We start from the raw sequence: 20,111 nt of genomic DNA on the forward strand, positions 1-20,111 counted from the left end.
AGCCGTTGACGCAGACACTGTTGAGATTTCCAGTTACAGGACATTAGAGCGATGTGCAGCTTAATTAAGTGAACATGTTACTGTCATTACTGCTCAGAAGCTGCCAGGCTCCTGAGATTTTCATACACCAAAGTATCTTTCACCTCCTGAGAATAACAAAACAGCAGGAATCGTTGTCGGGACGAATGAGAAATGCTAGAAATTGATGGCTGTCAGACAGCTGAGATACTTATTAAAATGTCCCGTTAAAAAAAAAATCAGGATGGCTCGCAGGCAAACGAGGGTCCCTTCTGATACAAAATATGTGTAACTGATACATGGTCTGCTGAGTACAGGAAGAGGCATGAATGTTTTATAAGTTGAGGCAGCTTCATAGGTTTGAGGGGCAAACCAGGACTGACACACTTTAAGGACTGTAAAATCTTTCACTGCTGTTTCCAGTTGTATCCCAGCAAAAAATGCAATTGGAGCCCTATCAACAGCTCCCATCAAAAGTAGAAGAAGACAGAAACGATGAGGAAAGAGTTAGCAAGTGAGAGTGAGAATAAAGGCTTGTTTATCCCTCTGCGTTGGCTCTAATCTAAGCACGGAACTTAGACTGTTGAGAGAATTTATACTTCTACGGCCGTGCGGCTGTGCTGCAGTTACTCGGCCGAAATGCAAGTTGACTTGGGCTTCTGTGCTGCCGTGCTGAGTTTCTTTGTGTACTTTAACAGAGCAAATAGTTTCTGGAGTTGGAGCAAATGGATGATGAGCAACAGTTACATTCACTGAAATTAATATGGTGAAGAAAAGAGCTTGGAATGAGGAGTAGATAGGCTGGAGGAAATGTAGCTGTGACATGCTGCAGATGCACATCAGGCTAGAGATAGCTACGCGGCTACACGCGTACCTACACTATAACCTGGGGCGCTGACATGGTGCAGTAAGTATAAATCAGGCTTAAAGAAAGAAGAGAGAGACACAGAAGGAGAATCTGTAAAGACAATGCAGTCTGTTATCAGAAACGATTACAAGTAGATGAAAGACTGGATACAGAACGCCAGAACTTTGATTGAGGGCAGATGAGACACTGAACAGAAAACACACCGGATAGAAAATAGTACGAAAAAGAAATCAGAGACATTGACTTTAACTGTTGCTAATCATGAAAACATAAATCTTTAAAAGATAAAGATGACTGTCCATTCCTCCGGCTGATGACCGTGGATTTCAAATGAAACCCGGGCAACTTTAACCTCAGATTCTAGTTTGTATTAGTCATGCAGGGTGCTGAAATCATCAGCAAGCTCGCACACAGTCAGCCTGTGAGTAATCCCATGTTGTGTTCCTGTGTGTTACTGTGTGAATTTGTGCGACCAAAGTACAGGGATTGTGATTGGCGAGCATTCTGGTCAGGAGTGATAATGCTCGTGCAGTTGTTTGCAGATTACAGCCTGTTTGCTTGTACTTCAGATACTTCATCAACGGCCAACGTGTCAGGGCATTTGTGTTCGTCAGCTGCAACACGTGGTGTGCACTATTACAGTGACGGACGAGTCAATACACATTAGAACCAAGGTTCACTTCTGGGTAAGGGCAAACATCTTAAGCTCACCATCTCACTACAGCAGTCATCATTCTAGTTGATGTTCAGACATTCTTATATGTTGGATAACTGCTTGTTGCAAATATGTAAATGCACACATACACACACACGAAATATTCTGCAATACAGATAGCTTTCAGACAATGTGCATATTGTTTCCAAACACCCGGCTACAGTAGCAGTGAACGTTCTGTTAAAAGAAGAAGGGAAATTGACTCATCATTTCTCCAGCTGGTGGGAGAAATGCAACAGTTGGAGCTTTTATTTCATTTATTCATTTATTCTATTTATTATTGAGTCAAAAATAAAAGCTTTAACAGGGGGAGCTCTGATATCAGCCTGAGCTGATAGAGACAGAGAAGACTGAGCCATCTCTGAGAATAGGATCATTCACTTTCATCATCATGAATGTTTAAGAGTGTCGCCTGGATATGGTGGTTTGCAAGTGATGAGTTGCATAAGTATTATTAATTCTAAAAGAGGCTTGCCAAAAAAAAAGAGAAAAACTCTAAAATGGAAAGCTTTGAACATTTTGAGATGTTTAATGATTAGTAATCATTGGCAATGGTCAGATTATTTCTACCCTGCACACCTCCGACACAAGATACTGTCGTTATAATTAGTCGTGTCTAGTCAGACATTTTTACTCGCGCTAAAATTATTCACACATTTTACCTGTTTTTTCTCTCTCTGTGAGAATTAAAACATCAACTGTCTCTCTTCATTTTTCATCCTCATGCTCCTCCATCTCAGTTCTCCACCTCCCGCCCCACTACTGCTAGTGTACACACTGCAAATGAAATGAGAACAAAAGTCAGTACCAGCGGTATCACGTTTCAAATTGTGCCAATTTGCCAAAGTACCATAATCTCTGAGGGAAAAAGCCTGCCGGCGTCACACTGTATGAAGTAAATTATACATGCATTGGCATGTGGTATATTATTAGACACACTGCTTTATCTCAGTGTGACTTGAGATGAGAAACATGTGATGTTCTGCAAATACTAAAGGGGGGATGAATGAAGAGAAAGAATGTGAAAAGGTAAAGAAATGGGCTGCTCACTGCTATCACCGCGTAGTATCACTGTCTGAGATGCATTTTTCACTCAGCAGCCACACAAAAACATACTGTAACAAGCCAGTGTAGAGACACTCTCAGCGAGATGTACAGTCCTTAAATACAGGGGTGAGAATTGCTGGATTAAAAGACGTGGCTGTTTTAAGCAGCTGAACAGTTAAACACATCATTTCACGCTGTCTTGTGAGGAACTAATTATCCTGAATCGAGAAGGAGGCACAGGGAGGCAGACAAAATGCTTCTCTCTTGTTATCTATCATGCTAACATTGTAAAAAGAGCTAAAAAACAACAATCTACTTGGGAATACATCCCTTTGTTAAGGTTTTATTGGACAGCTGACATCTTTGTCCACAACTCATTCCCAGGACCAAGGACAGTTTAATCAATATGGGAGCAACAGAGCTTCTTCTCACGCTGACAGCTGAGATGTAAAGCAGCCTCCTGCAGGTCTCCTCTCCACACTTGACTAGCATCTGTCATGCTGAAGTGTCCTTGGACAGGATGCTGATTCACTGCCCACTTTAATTGTTGTTGTTTTAACCTCTTCCTGCATGGTGAAGGGCACGCACCATTTAAGGATGAACCTATCATTACATCACCATTACACTCAACCTGAGATGACATCTGCTTGTGCCCCACTCACTATGAAAACAAGACTGACTTTTGGCCGTGAGGATTTGTCTGAGTTTTTTTTTTTTTTTTTAAATAAAAAACAAAAACCCATAAGCCCAGAAAATCACTGTGAGCCCAGCCAACATCTCATTTTCCATCTTTTCTGATTGATTCTCTTCGGTGCAGCACACCGGTCTCTCTCCTTTGTTTTTTTTTGTTTTTTGTTTTTTCACCATGTTAGACCCACCCAGTCGTATAATCTGAACATTCCCAGGGATTGTAATAATGAGGGTGGAGATGCAATTTGAAATTCGCTTTGAAAGTACATCACTAAAATATAATATCAGAGCCACCATTCTTCAGATTGTAAAATACTGTGTGAGTGAGAGAGAGAGAGAGAGAGAGAGAGAGAGATTTGAGGCTTAGACAGGCTGGTTTTTGGCTTGCATTTTATCTACTTGGCATTATGTTATTTTATCTTATTGTGCCCAACAACTAATGTACTGTAGCCTAATCAGAAGGTTCTCATGCAGAGGACAGTGTTTTTAAAACAGACACTCACCGGCCATCTCATCCTGGCAATCTAATTATTATAGTGTGGTGTTTCACATACATACGTTAAAGGAAGTGGAGTATAATCAGATAGAAGTCATGGCAGAGTTACTGTGTTGGAGTGGGATTACTTTGTACGAGTACATTTAATGAATGTATATTAGTATTGAAATGAAGCCGGGGTGGAAATCAAACTGCTGACTAAGCTAAATCACATAATGATGTAGACTATAATCATTTATAAACAACTGGGAGAACAAACAGAGACACTTAAACAAGGAAATGAATAATGTATCTTTATAAAATCTTCATACAAACGCTCACATTTGGTATTCAGCCATATGCTGAAAAGCATTTCTTTTTTTTAAATATTTAATGTCCAGTGGGTGACAGTTTGTCTCACTGGTGTTAAATCTGTAACTCAACACAAACCTCACACAAAGGAACTCAGGCGGCTTCATTTTAAACAAGTTATACTACTTTGAAAGCTACAGGTGACTTGCAGACTTGGGACAGTAGGGGGATGATGGCCTGTTAGACCACTGCAGGATCCGCCGGGTGGATTTAGCAGAATCTCACACCTCTGACAACATATTTGTCACTCTGTTTTACCAGCACAACCACAAGTTGCCACCGGTCAAGATGACACCCCAACCTAAAGCTGTCCTTGGCAGGGACTAGCAGCATCAGCCATCCGCACACGGACAGCAGGGTGACTGGTGAGGCACCCCGTTAGCATGGCGAGTTAGCATAGCACAGTACCTACAGTGTAAAATCAGCTAGGTGAGACACAAAGCATCGATTTATACCTTGTAGATGTTCCTAACATTTGTTTTGATGTCTGGGAAACACGTCCCTTTTAACGGTTATGTGTGGTTTTCATTTGCGGCCCCCTGAGATTTTGTGTTCAAAATCAAAATTGAATAATGGAGGCCAAGGAGAGCAGAGAGTTTGAGAAGAAGAATAAATTGGACAAGAACATACGGTAGAGAAATGGAAAGCAATAAATGAAAAGAAAGCTGACAGCTTAATCTAAAGATGGAAGACGATGGGAGGAACTGAGGAGTGCAAAGGACAACGGAGTTGAGGTGGGAGACAGAAAATGGATGGAGAGGAGGTGATAGATAAACACTGATAGAAAGGGTGTATTTGCTTTTGTTGTGCCAGCATCATTTATCTCCAGTGAGCAGCCAGCTGGTACTGAGAGCCTGTATGACAGAAATCAATCAGAGGGCAATCGTCCATAGCCTTCCACTGATGCACCGACGCATCGATACAGGAGAGTGGGATTGAAAACTGATCTAAAGTCCCGTCTGAGAGTTGAAATCATTGTAATAAAGAAACTAGTATTGAATTACGCATTAAGTGTGATGTACAACAATTGGAATCAAATATGAGAACACAAATGAGGTGATATAGAAGTGGCAATAACATTTGAGTGTTACAGCTGCTTGGTCAAGACCCCACAAATCTTTGAAAAATCGCTGATAGCAAGACAAATGGATCAAAGTGGTGTTTCGGACAAAAATAGTACGTATGTTGGTATTTATTCTGTTTTATTGTGAGTGTACTCAGTCAGGTCTGGACACAGCAAACACAAGCTGCGGACATCCCTGCTGAGATCAATACATCAAGGCCTGGAGCAGCTGTCAGGGAGCATTGAGTGTTTGTGTGTGTGTGTGATAGCATTTGACAATCATTAGACTTCAATCAGACCTCCTGCACACCACCCTGAAAGAGAAACAACAAGAGATCACATGAATCAACTGCTGCACATACAGTACAGTGGAACACAAACACACACACACACACACACAGAGGGGGGGTGTGTGTGTGTGTGTGTGTGTGTCTGCGCTCGCTGAGAGATGGTGGCCGGAGGCATGGCCGACAGTTCGACACCTCTGATGACATGAATGGGAACCCCACCTGACACCAGCCTCCCTTTTACTGCCCAATGGCATACAGATAATAGTTCCAAGGCCAATGTCACTTACACACTGAGGGATGACCACAGGCACACACACACACACACACACACACACACACGCACACACACACACACACACACACACACACACACACACTCTATGTGGGGGAAACAAGGCTGCCGTGAAGCTAACAAACTGACCTACATCAAGCTATGTGGTCTCAACTCATGCATGCTATACGTGTGGGTGTTTGCACATCACACTCATCTACTCAACCCTAGAGGAAAGTGTGTCTATAAGAGAATGCCCCCCCCCCACACATACACAGATATATGCACAAAGGTGTTTACTTAGTTTTACATTTGTTAGAGAAGTGGCAATGTGATTATACACACTTAAGTCATAGTCGCATGCTATTATAGAATTTGGACATTTAGAGTTTTAGGCAAAAAATTCCTGATTCAGATTTACACAATTAAACATAATCTCACCCGGAAGCTGCCCAGTTCCCTCTGAGCAGTTCAGGGATTAAGAGCCTTGCTGAGGGCTCAAGACACGCGTTCCTGATTCACTTGCCCAGTTTTATCCCGAGGACCTTTGTTTTGAAGTGGCCGCCCTCCAGCTACAAACCCATTTCTATGACCTTTAGCCTGCTGAAAGAAGGTTATTACAGAGAGAGAGAGAGAGAGAGAGAGAGAGAGGGAGAGAGTTAGGGAGAGAAAGAGAGAGACACACACACACACTGTTAGGGAGAGTAATCTAACCTGGAATAATCTTTTTCTTTTTCCACTTTTTTGTCTCTTGTGTACTGATAAACAGAATACTGTTAATAGCAATAATAAAATAATGCAAAGAAACATTTTAAGTAATGTTAATACCAAATCCTTAACTTGAACATTGACATTGAACCTGAGTCGCTGCAGCAGTGCTACAGGCAACTGTATTGCCTCTTCACTTCAGGAACCTTACCAACAGCTAATTACAGACAAAATGTTTGAATAACGAAGATCTGAAGGCACATTTTTACTTGGAGTTTGAACCCTGGCAGTAAATATCCTTCCATCCCCAACACTTATTAGGGCCTGAGCCAGAAGGTACTTCTGGCGAAGACCCTATTATTTTTATCTCCATTTGCTTGCACTGCACCTTCAAACACATTTCAACTTTCAAGTACCGTAATAGCATTTCTATGACGACGACAATACAGGTGATTAACTCCGATTAAATGTGCACGGGAGAGAGAGAGGGAGAGAGACGCTGGAGTCAGGACAAGAATGATTTCTTTGTTTTTTCTGCCTGCGATACAGAGCGGACACTGACCTCAGGTGTGAATGAACAAGTACGGTCAAATGAGTTTGGTCACCTTGAGCGATGACTGCAGGCACAAACTCACTACCAAGTTGGATCATTCTTCCCCACTATAATGAAAATCAGACCATTTTTGCAGCAGCTTTTGCCTTTCCAACTCAAACCTAGACATTTAATTATGGCACCTCGGCCGGTGTGGATTCCTACACTGGAGGGCACGCTGCCAAAATAAATCATTCATTTGCATTCCTTCTACAAATTGGACTGAAATGTCTGAGATATCAATTTTAGAGAAAAATGTTTGGACCCTTAATTGTGCTATTGAATCTTCACTAATAAAAAAAAAAAGTCAAAATCCAATTAGTGTTGTTATTACAGCATCCCTCAGATTTGATGAGTGTATTGATGGTTTGAACTTCAAGGCCCTCTCCACGGACTGAGATTAATTTATTGGGTATTTATGTGATTTCTGGAGAGAATTATCACTCAACTCTGCAAATCTCCTTGGCTTTACAGAGCTTTGGAGCAAGTTTAGTGCTCCTGTTCACTTGAACTTGTTTTCAGTCACAACAAGCCGCTGCGCTGAAGGAGAAAGCTTTTAAAACCTGCAATAAACTTCCTGCTCGGGACCAAATGAACACAGATATTGACTTGCTCGCTAACATACAGGAGCATTTAGCAGCTAAGGATCCAAACATTTTCCTTTAGGAGTTTGTAGAGACTGACAATAAACCTTCAGGTGAGATTTGAAAAAAAGAACCCTTCTGGAACTGCTGGATGTGTGAATGGGCAGCAAATATCCTATCTAGGAAATAATACATCATGATTAAAACAATCAAAAACAAATAAAAGTAACAGCGATTTAATTTTCACTTAAATCAGCAAGCCGTTATATAGGCACGCAGTGTAAATACTGATGAGAAAATGAACTTCTATACACATTTACACATTTCTTTTTCCACTTCAATTAGCAGGGCAAATTAGTTTTTACTGCTAACATGACTTGATCTGCTGTGATGATGCATCGACACTGCATACTGATGCGTCTGCCAAGGAAGGCAATTACAGTATCACAGTGCAGGTGAGGATCAGACTTAGTTCACAAATCTCTGCTATCAGTGCTCGGATCTTAATGTCCCTGCAAGTGTCCTCAGTTGAGTTATTTTCCAGCCAAATAGTCATGCAGCTTAAGGTTTTGATGGGAAATCTAACTAGTCGGAATAATAAATAATCAGATGCCTTCTAATCTTTAGTGTTATTGAGGCTAATAGCCACTCACAATAACTATAAATTCACGCAGCGAATCACTGTCAAGACTTAGAGCGCAAGGAGGTAAATGGAGGTGGATATAATTACTTTTATTACACACACACACACACACACACACACACACACACACACACACACTCATTTTGATGACGTTTGAGGCTTTACTCATCCTATCGTATTAATTTATTTGGACAGGCAAATTGGTTTCTGGCAGATTTAACAATTCACAACAGTCTGGGGCCGTATTTCAAAACACCAATTACAAGTCAGTGAACCCATCGATCAGAGGGTCCCCTGTTCAATCTGAAGGACATAAATTAACTCATGTATCCAAAGCTTTCATTGCACCTATCATGGTGTTACGCAAATAAAAGGGGACCAGTCAACTGGTGGATTTTTACACATAGTTGCATGGTGTGACATAAACGATACAATGATATACTACTGTTTGTCATTTAGCAGAATAAATGAACCAATCCAGTCACGCTAAACTATTATTTGTCACAATATTGAGCACAATTGCATATTATGCCCAATGCATTTAAGGAAGACAAGCTTTTTTGGTTCCTGTGTAATGACTGCATCTTTTTAACCGACCTATTTCTAATTTTATTACATTAAAGTATATATTCTGTCTTCATTTGACATATATTCGTTTAATTTAAATTCCGGCTGCCATTTAAGAGATCTGCAGCTGGTTTAGCTGTCAAAAGACTCTACCTTCCATTCCTGTTGCTGTGTTTGATGGGTGATATTTAATGATTTAAAGGAAGCTCTGTGTGTGTTTGTGTGTGTGTGTGTGTGTGTGTGTGTGTGTGTGTGTGTGTGTGTGTGTGTGTGTGTGTGTGTGTGTTTAGAACTGTACTGTTATAGACCAAAGTTTGGGAGGAAAAAAGTCACAAACTACCAAAGAAATATTTCTTATTGGTGAGATGAAATGATTTTTATCACTATTTAAATAAGCCACACATGCTGGAGACTGGGGAGGATGATGATGGTGGTGGCGGCGGCGGTGGTTGGGGGGGTATTTTAAGCAAGGTTATTTATAGTATTGTACTAACTGAAGTGAATGCTCAGCAGTACATGAAAAGCAACGATGGGCCTATTGAACTCGATGAATAGAGGATAGATGAAAAGCTGCAGCCTGTGAGTGTGTGCACGGTATTGTAGCAGGTGAGGGGCGGAGCTCAGTATTTGAAAGTGGGGTGGTGGTGGTGGTGATGGTGTGTATTTGCCTCAAGGGTTTGATGTTGCTCATCACTAAACAGAGAGTAGTCCATCAGCATCAGATACCCCTTCAATTATTCACGAGGTTAGCGTGAAAAATAAATGTCTGTTTCCTGCAGTGAGGCGATGCTTCTCTGCTCTTTGCTCTCACTGAGGTTAGTTGACACAACTGATAGCTTCCAGCCATGATTGGGGATCGTTGTTTTTGTCTTGGTCTACTGGGCAGCTGCCTCATAACGGCATTTTATCTTTTTTTTTTTCTTTTGGCATAAACTCTCAGCTAGTGTAGGCTTCAGGTCAGTGGAATCAGAAGAAAACAGCCAAATCTGGACGCTTCTTCCGACATGGAGCCAAAGTCTTGAATTCAAACACCACAGAGAGTTTGAAAAGATTTTAAAAGAAAACACTCAAGAAATAATGACATACAACTTTGCAGAGTCTGCTTTTTATTTCACTGCTGCGAAGTCTACGCGTGGGAAAGACAAACAGGTATTTTTGTCAGGAAATGTAGAATGTTGTCAAGAACAACCTAAATCAACCTGAGTTTGTGGCTGCGCTTGTGAAATCACAGGATCGCAGTCATCAAGTTCCGCCCCTGGAGGTCGAGTCAAATGAGCGTCCTTTGAGTGCTCAGACTGAGACTGTTGGGAACAACAAATGCAGCCCCAGTAGAGGTTTGATGCTGTTACAACATCAGAATGTTCTGTCAGAACTTGAAAGGGTGTCCTTTTTGATTCAGATTTTTGGTTGAAAAGATGTTTTCACTCTCCACTGGCTTTGGCTTCCTTGTCAGTTTGTTGATCTGATTGGTTGAACTTAGCCCCGGGTAGAAAGGGATGATAGACAGATGATTCAGCCCATCACTTGCCAAATATTTGCTTCGTGAGGCTCTGTCCTTTTCCAAGTAGTTCCTATGATCTTTCTGTGCAACAAATCTGAGCTGGCAGGCTAACACGTCTGTGTTTGTGCTATTGAGCTTCCGTCCCCTCTCAAACTGACTGTCCACTCAGGCAGGTGTACAAAAGCGTATTGATCTTAACCTGAAGTGTCAAATTTTGCCAGTTTCTTTAATCTCTGGTTTGATTTAGCAAGCAAACTTTCACTGAATGAGACATTGCTGCTTCCAGGCAACACAGAGGGAAGATTTACATTGTTCATTGCATTTATTATCTGTATTCACTAATCTGGTGGAAATTGACCATTTACGGTTGACTGGTAAGCTTGTTTGCTGAGTATACATTAGTTTGGTGAATTGAAAGTCTAGTAGCATCTTCTTTTACTACAATTAATGGTAATACTTCAAAATACAGTTGAAGTACATAAACTACATGAACGACACTCAGTTTATGTCCATTTTCTATTGAACTAAAACATTTATTACTGGTTTAACAAAGGCTCAAGATAAATTTCATCTGTAACTGTGTGTGTGTGTGTGTGTGTGTGTGTGTGCGTGTGTGTGTGTGTGTGTGTGCGTGTGTGTGTGTATATGTTCCCGCCCTGTTAAGTGCTGCAGTATAAAACACTGACTCAGGAACTGGACTGCAGGCTTCAGAGACAGAAGCTGCACATATTTGTAGAGGCTTGTTTGACACTTCTCCTTGGGCATGAAAAAATGTTAAAAAAAAAGTCCTTTATTTATACTGTGCTGACTCATGTTTCATATGTCAAATTACAGTCGCCTTCAGTGTTTCACAGTACATTAACAGCATATAAATCTGGATCTTCATTTCGTCTTTGCAGGAGATTTTAGCTCCTCCACTTGTTTCATGTGACAGTGTGGATCTATGAGAGAAGACCTCAGAACAATACAGGCTTGACAGACAGTGAGCTCACTTCCATGATTAGACTGGAAGCCAGCCAGTTGTCCCTGATGTCGTGTCACTTTGTTCCAGATGACGGTCTTCTTTGTCTGTCTTTGGGGCTTTTTTACTTTTCCTTTCTTCCTCTGTGACTAATTTATCCCTTTCTTTATGTCACTGTCTAATTTTTCCCTTGGTATATTCATGAGGATCGGTCCAGAAAGAAAGAAGGTGGAAAAAAAATAGAAAGGAGCTCTGCATGGATTGTAATGCTGAGTCCTTTTTTCTTTCTTTCTCTCTCTCTAGGTGGTCCATCACGTTGGTCCTCGCCTCCCTGCGACTGCTGTTGCAAGAACCATAAAGGCGACGGCGAGGGTGAGAGCGGCACCTCCTTTAACGAGCTCTCCACCTCAAGTTCAGAGAGCCAGTCAGAAGCCAGCTCTCCCCAGGGAACGGTCATCTGTGGGCCGGTCAGTCGTCTGTCACACCCCCACGCCAACATCCAAACTCTGGACAGGCCTCTAAAAAAGGGCCCAGTTGCCATGCTACAGCAGTCTGAACAACGGCGGAAGAGTGACTTGCTGCGCACTCTCACATCGAGCTCCCGTGACACCAGCACCTGCAAGAAGAGGCCGGCAAAAGAGAAGCTGACGGTAGAAGAGGAGCTGGAAAAGTGCATTGAAGACTTCCGCAAGATCAAGATCCCAGAGAGGTTTCCTGAGAGGAAGAACATGTGGCAGGCTGACCTGCTGCGAAAGTACCGCCTCTGAGCACAGAGGGAGCAGACACATGAGGCCAAGGATCCGTTTACATGTTTTTTAATCATGACTTTTCCAACAAAAGGGAGAATTTCTGGGGGGAACTTCACCTTTATGCCAGTAGGGTGAACGTCTACACAGAAACTTGAAAGAAGCGTAAAAACTCTTATTCGTATGTGTATGTGTGTATAGTTTAGGCCTGTATGGTAAGTATGTGCTGTACCTTGCTGAATGCTTCAGAGCTTTGAATAATTTATCCCTTTGGACCAAGCCAAGCAGGCAAAAGACATTCTCTGGGAGCAGAAGGCTTGGTAATGGCTACACGGGAGGGTTACTTAGGGTTACTAGCCTGCACACACCGTCATCGGTCATCATCTCGGAAAAACCATCACAGGAGCCACTATTCTAGAGAAACACTCATTTAGTATGTGAATGTGTGTGTGTATGTGCCTGTGTTCTCACCCAGGTGGCCTAGAGGTCATAGATAAATCTGCATCAGGACCCATTAATAATTCATGCTGTCCCGACAGTGCTCTCACTATAAATACACCCAGGGCTCTCTGCTGCCAGGGTGGTATAAACAGCTGGGTTGATTGCTTTACTTTTAGGAAACATTCGGGTACTTCTGAAGCAGGAGGGAGAACATTTTCATCTGTACTGAAATTAATTTTCTTCCTCTAGTATCAGTTATATTGCAAACACACCCCAAGTGAGTCACAGTGCGCTGAGTTGCATTGATTTTTGCAGTGTTGGCGAGATGTAGAGACATTTTCCAGGGCACCGCGTGAAGAATAAGCAAAGGATTTGATTTGATGGTCAAATCAGAAGGAAATGGAGAGGTTCAATAAAAAAAAGTACTGATCTAACACATTTTCTATTTACATCATTAGTGCTAATTGCTTTATCAAGTCAAACACACACACATACATTCCCAGAAAGACACACACACACACACACACACACACACACACAGTGATTAATCATGAGCTCATTTAAGCCATGCTCATGTGACAGCTACAGTAAATACAGACAAGCTGAGACAGAATTGCAAGGCCCTCAGCACACACTGATGTTTTCTCCTTGCCCCCCCCGCGTGGTGACAAGATGATCAATAGTTATTGATGATGGGGTCCAATGATGGCACTGATTCACGCGGTTCTTGTTTACAGTTATTAACAAAGCCTGACAAAACTGCTATTAACAAAACAAGTTGTTCTTATAACCGCGCACCCTCCTGTGTCAGATTTTTTTGTTTTTTTTATGGTGGACCACACAATCCCACTCTTATTATTTCAGGGTGCAAATGATATTATTGATCACAGGAAATGGAGACAAAAAAAAAGCACACACATAAATCCACCGATGTTGGAATCATTTGTTTTTACAGTTACAATGAGAGACCAGTAAAGTTGCCGAATGGCATTGTACACGACAGATTAGTGTGCCGTTATAAACTGGTAGTGTTATCGACGTCGCAATCTCTGTTTTAGGAGAAGCACATTTAAAAGAGAACATATAGGAGAGGATATTGTACATCCGTCAAATAAAGAAAAGGAATTAATACATGGCACGGTCGGACACATTTTTATCAGCAGATGGAAATCTAATTAATGTTAAGATTTTTTTTTTTTTGTAATTCTACGGAGGCTGATAACGATCGCAAGATCACACTTTAATTATTGCATTATCTGGAGCGTGTTTTCTCCTGATAAAGGGCTAGTTACCTCCGCTACGGTGGTCCTGTGTTTAGTGATGTTTGTCCGCTTACGCAAAAAACTACGAGGCCGTTTTCCACCAAACTTTCAGGAACATTGTAGCATGGGCTAAAGAAAAGCTGATAATTTGGGGGCAGGTCTTAGCCTTTTTTTTTTTATATAATTTTGGCTGAGGCCATCCTAGCGGAGGTACACGCTCTCCAACTGCTTTTCTAGCTTATCTTATCTTGAGGAAACAGCTTCTGTTTTCTGGAGACAATATGATCATTGATAAACTTTTTATCCTCGCTTTTTGTTTTCTCAAGATATTGATATCAATAAATCCCTTATCACACAATAATTGACTTGTGATCTCGTGATGATGGCGTTCAATACGTGCTAACACTCACGGCCGTCCTCAGGTGCCGTATAATGCCGATCTTCTGTGAGGGACAAATTAAGGACATGCTATCAACAGTAGCACAGAAGGAGCCAACCATGTCCTCATTGTGGCCAATAGATGAGACAAGTTTGATCTGATATATTTCAATGGACTATATGTTAACTGATAATCAATCGGAGAGACATGAAAGTGCTTACAGACGCAGGCGACCACCACTTGATGAGAAACAAGGTGTTTGTGATGAGTGCGATAAAAACAGCAGCCTTTCATGTCAATGAAGTTGGGAAGTTCGATGAGTGTGTAGATGAAAGCTTAGCATGGCCTTACGGGAATATTAATTAAGCAGGATGAAGTGAAGAGAGTTTTCAAAGAGGAGCTTGATTCAACGTCTCATATTTCTTAGCACAGTTTATGAGAGCGCAGGGGAGTTTATTACAATCATAGGTTGTTTGTTTTTTTGGCAAAGCATAAAGTATATGGTTTAAAATCTTTAAGTTTAAAAGCACATGAACAAAGATTAAATGCACATCAAAGATCAGTTCCTTTAAAAAAAAAATGTCCCTATGTTAATAGAAATCAATAAAGAAATATATTATGATTATTTTTCTATTAAAATACCTGTAGATTATGTTGCCCATTAAATGTATTTCCCGACAGAAAGGGTTCACGAATAGTCGGAATATTCTGTTATGGTTTATTACATATTCACACGGTTACAATAGGTGCTCGACACAAACCGACCATTCTCCTCATGTCAATACGAAGAATAGGACTTATTTTTCTACAGTGCTGGGATATTACATTTTCATTTGAAAGTCATTTATCTTATCAGTTGAAGTCAACATATGTTAATCGAGAAGACGCATCACATGTAAATAAACACCATCAATCATTCCTAACCAGAATAATGTATTATACTCTTTGTATATAACATGCAAATCCACAAGGTGCGGCTGCTACTCCGGTTCTTGGTGATGCAGTACACTGACGCTAATGTAATACAGCCATTCTTGTTTTATCATGTGGAATGTTGGACCATCAGGGATGAGCGAAAAATATAATACGCACCTATGACATATATTATATACCATGATGACAAATGAGAAGCCCGTTTTAGCAGCGTCATAACTGGAGTCAGCACATTTAACGGCGCCACAGAGGAAGTCCCTGGTGACGAGGACTTTTAGCTGCAGGTCTTAGAATTCATGATCTGGCGCTGACAAGTCAAAAAAAAAATAAAGTATAATTTGTTCAAACTTAAAAGTACCATCGGCTGCAGTCGAAGTATGAGGACAGTGATATGTTTTTGCTTGTTTTAGAACTCTACATTTGATTAGAAATGATACAATGACACCAAGGTTTTATTTGACAGTTTTTGACAATATTTCATGATTTATTTTGGAGCCTGTCCTCCTACAAAAGAGGTTTGATCATGTGATCCAAAACAACATATTTTTATTCTCAACATAAAAGTTCTACATCATAATAGCTGTCATGGGAGGTTCATGCAATCTTGATGATGAGAGCGATCTTCTTCTCAATCCAGATGATAGATTTTGAGCCCAATTCAAATATAATTTGCAGTTATAGTCGTTTAGGACTGTCACATCTGAAAAATCCTTTATTCAGAAAAGCTCAGTCAAATTCTGTTCTTGTGCAATTCCAAAAAATACAGGAGATGTAAACAAACCAACACGCACTTGAACATCTTATGCTGGACTTCCTGCACCAATGACATTAAACATATGAAACTTTAATCCAATCAGGATGAATTGCTGATTTTGAATTTTCAGGATAAAATGAATATATTTTCTATGGTTGAACAATAAAATATATCCAGACATGCTGAGTTAACGCTATACTTGCCCTAGTGGCTTCAGGTGCACAACACAGCTCACTCTGTAACTATATTCTCTGTATTTTTAAGAGGGAATTAGGAATTTAGTCCATATTTCCAAAATCAACCACAAATGTAAAGTTAAAGCATTATTGTCACAGTCTGTGTATCATTTCAAATCTCATGTGCTCCAATAGAGAAGAAAGGCATATAAAAGGTGGCTGCACACGATTTAAAACTAAGTAATTTGCTTTAATTGTAGATTTATGCTCCAAACACATAGTTGATAAGGACACATGATACAGACACAGTATCGTCACTAGTCCAGACAATTATATGCCTTTTTGCTCACCTCGGCTTATTAACATAGAACATACATGTATTCATATGCATACAAAGTGTGTTTTCAGTTTTTTATGCGTGCAATTAATATACAGTCTCAGAAAAAAGGTGGAAGCATTTATTAATTTGTTATTTTTGGTTTTGCAAAGTTTATTTTGCCACCTGCAGCAGTGACTTTAGTGTTGTTCAGATACAGTCCTGTTCCAGCACGAAATCAATTCATTCGGGATCATGCTCGCATTACTCTGCCTGCCACTTTAAAAATGTGTTGGATTTGTTTACTGTGAGATGATTTTTAGAACAAGGTCGTTGAGCCGCAGAAACCTGAGAACGTTCTCAAAAGCAGCTTTGTCATTGGACATGATTAGCGACGCTGTTGAACAGACGGAGCGAAGATGAATAACTAAGACACCCGGTGGCCTTCTAGACAGGACTACAGCTTTTATTTATTATTTTACTTTTTGCACAGTATACGATGATAATGAAGAAGCACAAACAAGAAAGTATTTGAATAAAATGTAAAAATCGTAACGATCACTAGACATGCACACACAGCCGCACACAAGTGTCTGCCTTGAGAGAAAGATTTTCTATAGAATAGATTAAGCTGCCTGGGGGCCTGTATTATGAATGTAGCTTACATACGTTTTGGTTAGCAGATCAAACTGACAGATGTCAACTCATTAAGTCAATCCAGGGTTTCCCAATGTAACTGTGAGTGCATTGTTATAGAAGGAGCGAACGAGAACATCCCAATCCAACAATACACAGACACGATGAAGGATGAAAGCAACTGTGCCGTCACTGAGGCACTGAGACATGTACTGTACTGTAAAACAGACGGAGGTCTTTGGGAGCAAGCAAGAATAAGCAGGTGAAGCAGAAGTATATTTTAAAACATACTTAAAGTACAAGTCGCTCTTTGAGGGACATGTCTGTATTTGAATAGTACAGGATGCAACATGAGAACGGGTTCTATTAAGGATTGGAACCGATGACTCAGAAACCTCACAGATGAATACAAAGACCAGAGTCTTTTCTGTTCTTATCGGATCTGTTTCAGACAGGGTCACGTTCACACCTCGGGAAATTTTAGCGTCTTTAATGAGTCTACCTTGCCTTCTTTGGTCTGTGGACGAAAGTCAGAGCACCTGGGTAAAACCAACACATGCACAGGGAGTATACCCAGCCCCAGCCATCCTGAACCAGCTCGCTTGTAACAGTGCTAATCCCTGCACTACCCTGCTGGTTGTGCTTTGAGGTCAACCGATCTTTCAGGAAAACGTGATGACAATTTCCATTACAATTGATTAGTCAGTGTGCGATGATTTTGATCTGTAATCCAGAGCTGGTTCAGTTTGTAGCAAGATCAATGAAAGCATAAAACCCAAGATCAAACCCGGATTTAACCCGCTAACCCGCAAAATGTTGCATCGTTGTACAGGCCCCCAGTTTTTATCTGCAGATGACATGAAGTGATGCTCAGTTCTTCGCACCTGGAAGGAACAACTAATCTTACTGATAACAAATGGCTACCATTTTTCAGTTAAATGTGATGTATGAAAAGACAGACAGTGAAGTGATGTTAAGTTTGTCATTTAATGTCAACTACAGTGCCCGATGAAGTACGAATCATAATACCCTGAAGCCTGTGTACATAGCAGCAGGCCCGGTTCACTTCTCCTGCCTTCGATGAGCCTGCGAACCACAAAGAAATTCCCATCTTTCATGTTACCAGCATGGTAGACCTGGCACATACTGTTCGAAATAAAAGGGCGTCTGTTTTGATGTATGTTGTTCTGACACAAAAAAAAGGAAAAAAAAAAATGGTTCCGAAACATTGTGAGCATGTTGGTATACAAAACTCTATAACAGATTAAAACATAGTCTGTTCTTGTGAAAAAGGTTATGTCAAAACTGATATTTAAAATTTAAAAAAGATATTTAAAAAAAAAGACAAAAGAAAAGCACAAATGTGTTGATAGTGTCTGCTGTTCCTCTACAGGTGTTTAACATTATCAAATAAAAAGTCTGCAATTTGACCGAACTCCTGCAAAACAGAGTGATTCTCACCGGGCGCGTATAGCTCACGGAATATTTATACCTTGAAATATTGTAATGTTAATTATGGAATAACCTGATGTGACAAAATATCTGTTCATCCTTTTTTTTTTCCTTTCTCTCTTATCTTTACAAGATTCTTAAATGTATCTAAAAAAAAAGAAAAAAAAAGAATAAATTAACTGAATGGGTCAAACATCCGTGGTGAGAGTTGCCCTGTATTCAGGTGTGACGTCAGTACAATTCATCTGAGTCTTTAGATACAAAATAGTAATTTTGAAAATGTATGACTACAACCAATAAACCAGACATTCTGTACAGTGACCCACGAGTTGTATTTATTTTTAATAACTGATGTCATAACAGCACAGCGTTGATATCATGTACTTTTGGCTGGTGATCATGTGTTTAGGGTTTATAAAGTGAGAATTTGAAAAGAATCCGGCATCCATAACATGAAATTCTGGAAACTCTGACGTTCAGTCTCATCTGATTTCATTAAATCAGCTCACTGCTGAAAACATGAAAAGGTCCAGTTTCAGAGAACATGCTAGTTTTAATGTCTACATCAAAACTGATGAAAGCAAAATCTCATTTGGATTCTTAAACTTTACAGTTTTATCATATTCTATTCAGATTCAACGAGAAAAAGAGACTTGTGAGTTGTGTCCAAATCTCTGGCAGCAATGATGCGCTATATATATAGTTACTGTTATATGAATATATACAGACTTGGAATTGAGTGTCATAATTAAATTAAAAATTACAAGAAATTGACTAAATTCAACCACCTTGCAATCAAAAACTGCCCACATTTTTTTTCTCATCTTTGAGCCGTACCGTCTCCAGGATCAACCTGACCTAAATGTGCTTCAGTTCTTCAGCCATCTTGAATATTAATTCAAGAGTTTACCAAATGGAGTCTTTGTGAACTTATAGTTATTTTTGGTCTTAATAAATAATGATATACGAACAAAACCAAACCTTGAAAAGACCAAGCAGGTGCACTCAAGAGCCTTCGCTAATTGGTCATGTTAGCAAAGGCTACAGGTACAGTTGGCTGCCACAAAGAAGATGCAGACAAGCAACTTTTAACCAGAAAGGGACAGTGAACCGAATGTATAATAAGGAGACAGAGACACCTGTGTGGGTGGGAGATGTCCGAGGCCGAGAAGGCTCGGTAATCCCCTGATGACACCGGGCCTACGGATGCCCTTTTGAACTGCATTTGGATGGCAGAAAGCTTTCTCCAGCTTCACCAGGACTAAACTGAGGTTTTAGTCATCGGTCCTGAGGCCCAGAGAGAAAAACTTTTTCCCAAACTGCAAGCGCCTTTTTTTTTTTTTTTAAAGCCATTATTTCAAGTGAAAAACCTGGGCGTAATTTTTGACTCTGGGCTGAATTTTATTCCACACATTAAGAACATAACAAAAATAGGTTTTTATCATCAAAGAACATAGGAAGAGTCCACCCCATTCTCACTCAGGCCAGCACGGAGTCGCTGATTCATGTGTTTATCACCAGTCGTATAGACTACTGGAATGGCCTGCTCTCTGGGCTTCCCAAAAAGAATATTTCAGGGTTACAATTGTTACAAAATTCAGCAGCTCGTGTCCTGACAAAGATCAAGGGGCGGGTTTTAGAATCATTAAAT

General features: G+C 40.4%; 1 protein-coding gene across 1 annotated transcript in view; it reads left to right on the top strand.

Annotated features, from left to right (window-relative positions):
• kctd16b (potassium channel tetramerization domain containing 16b) overlaps window positions 1-18,775 on the top strand; it is an 80,213-nt gene extending 61,438 nt beyond the window's left edge. The window contains exon 2 of the mRNA XM_086226229.1: window positions 11,669-18,775. Coding sequence (XP_086082355.1) covers window positions 11,669-12,132 — 464 coding nt within the window. The 3' untranslated portion in view covers window positions 12,133-18,775. The remainder of the gene's footprint in view (window positions 1-11,668) is intronic.
• The last annotated feature ends 1,336 nt before the right edge of the window (window positions 18,776-20,111 follow it).

Source organism: Aulostomus chinensis, chromosome 15 (assembly GCF_037954235.1).
Source record: "Aulostomus chinensis isolate RoL2024-O1b breed Wild chromosome 15, RoL_Achi_v1.0, whole genome shotgun sequence".
NCBI classification, from domain to species: Eukaryota; Metazoa; Chordata; class Actinopteri; order Syngnathiformes; family Aulostomidae; genus Aulostomus; species Aulostomus chinensis.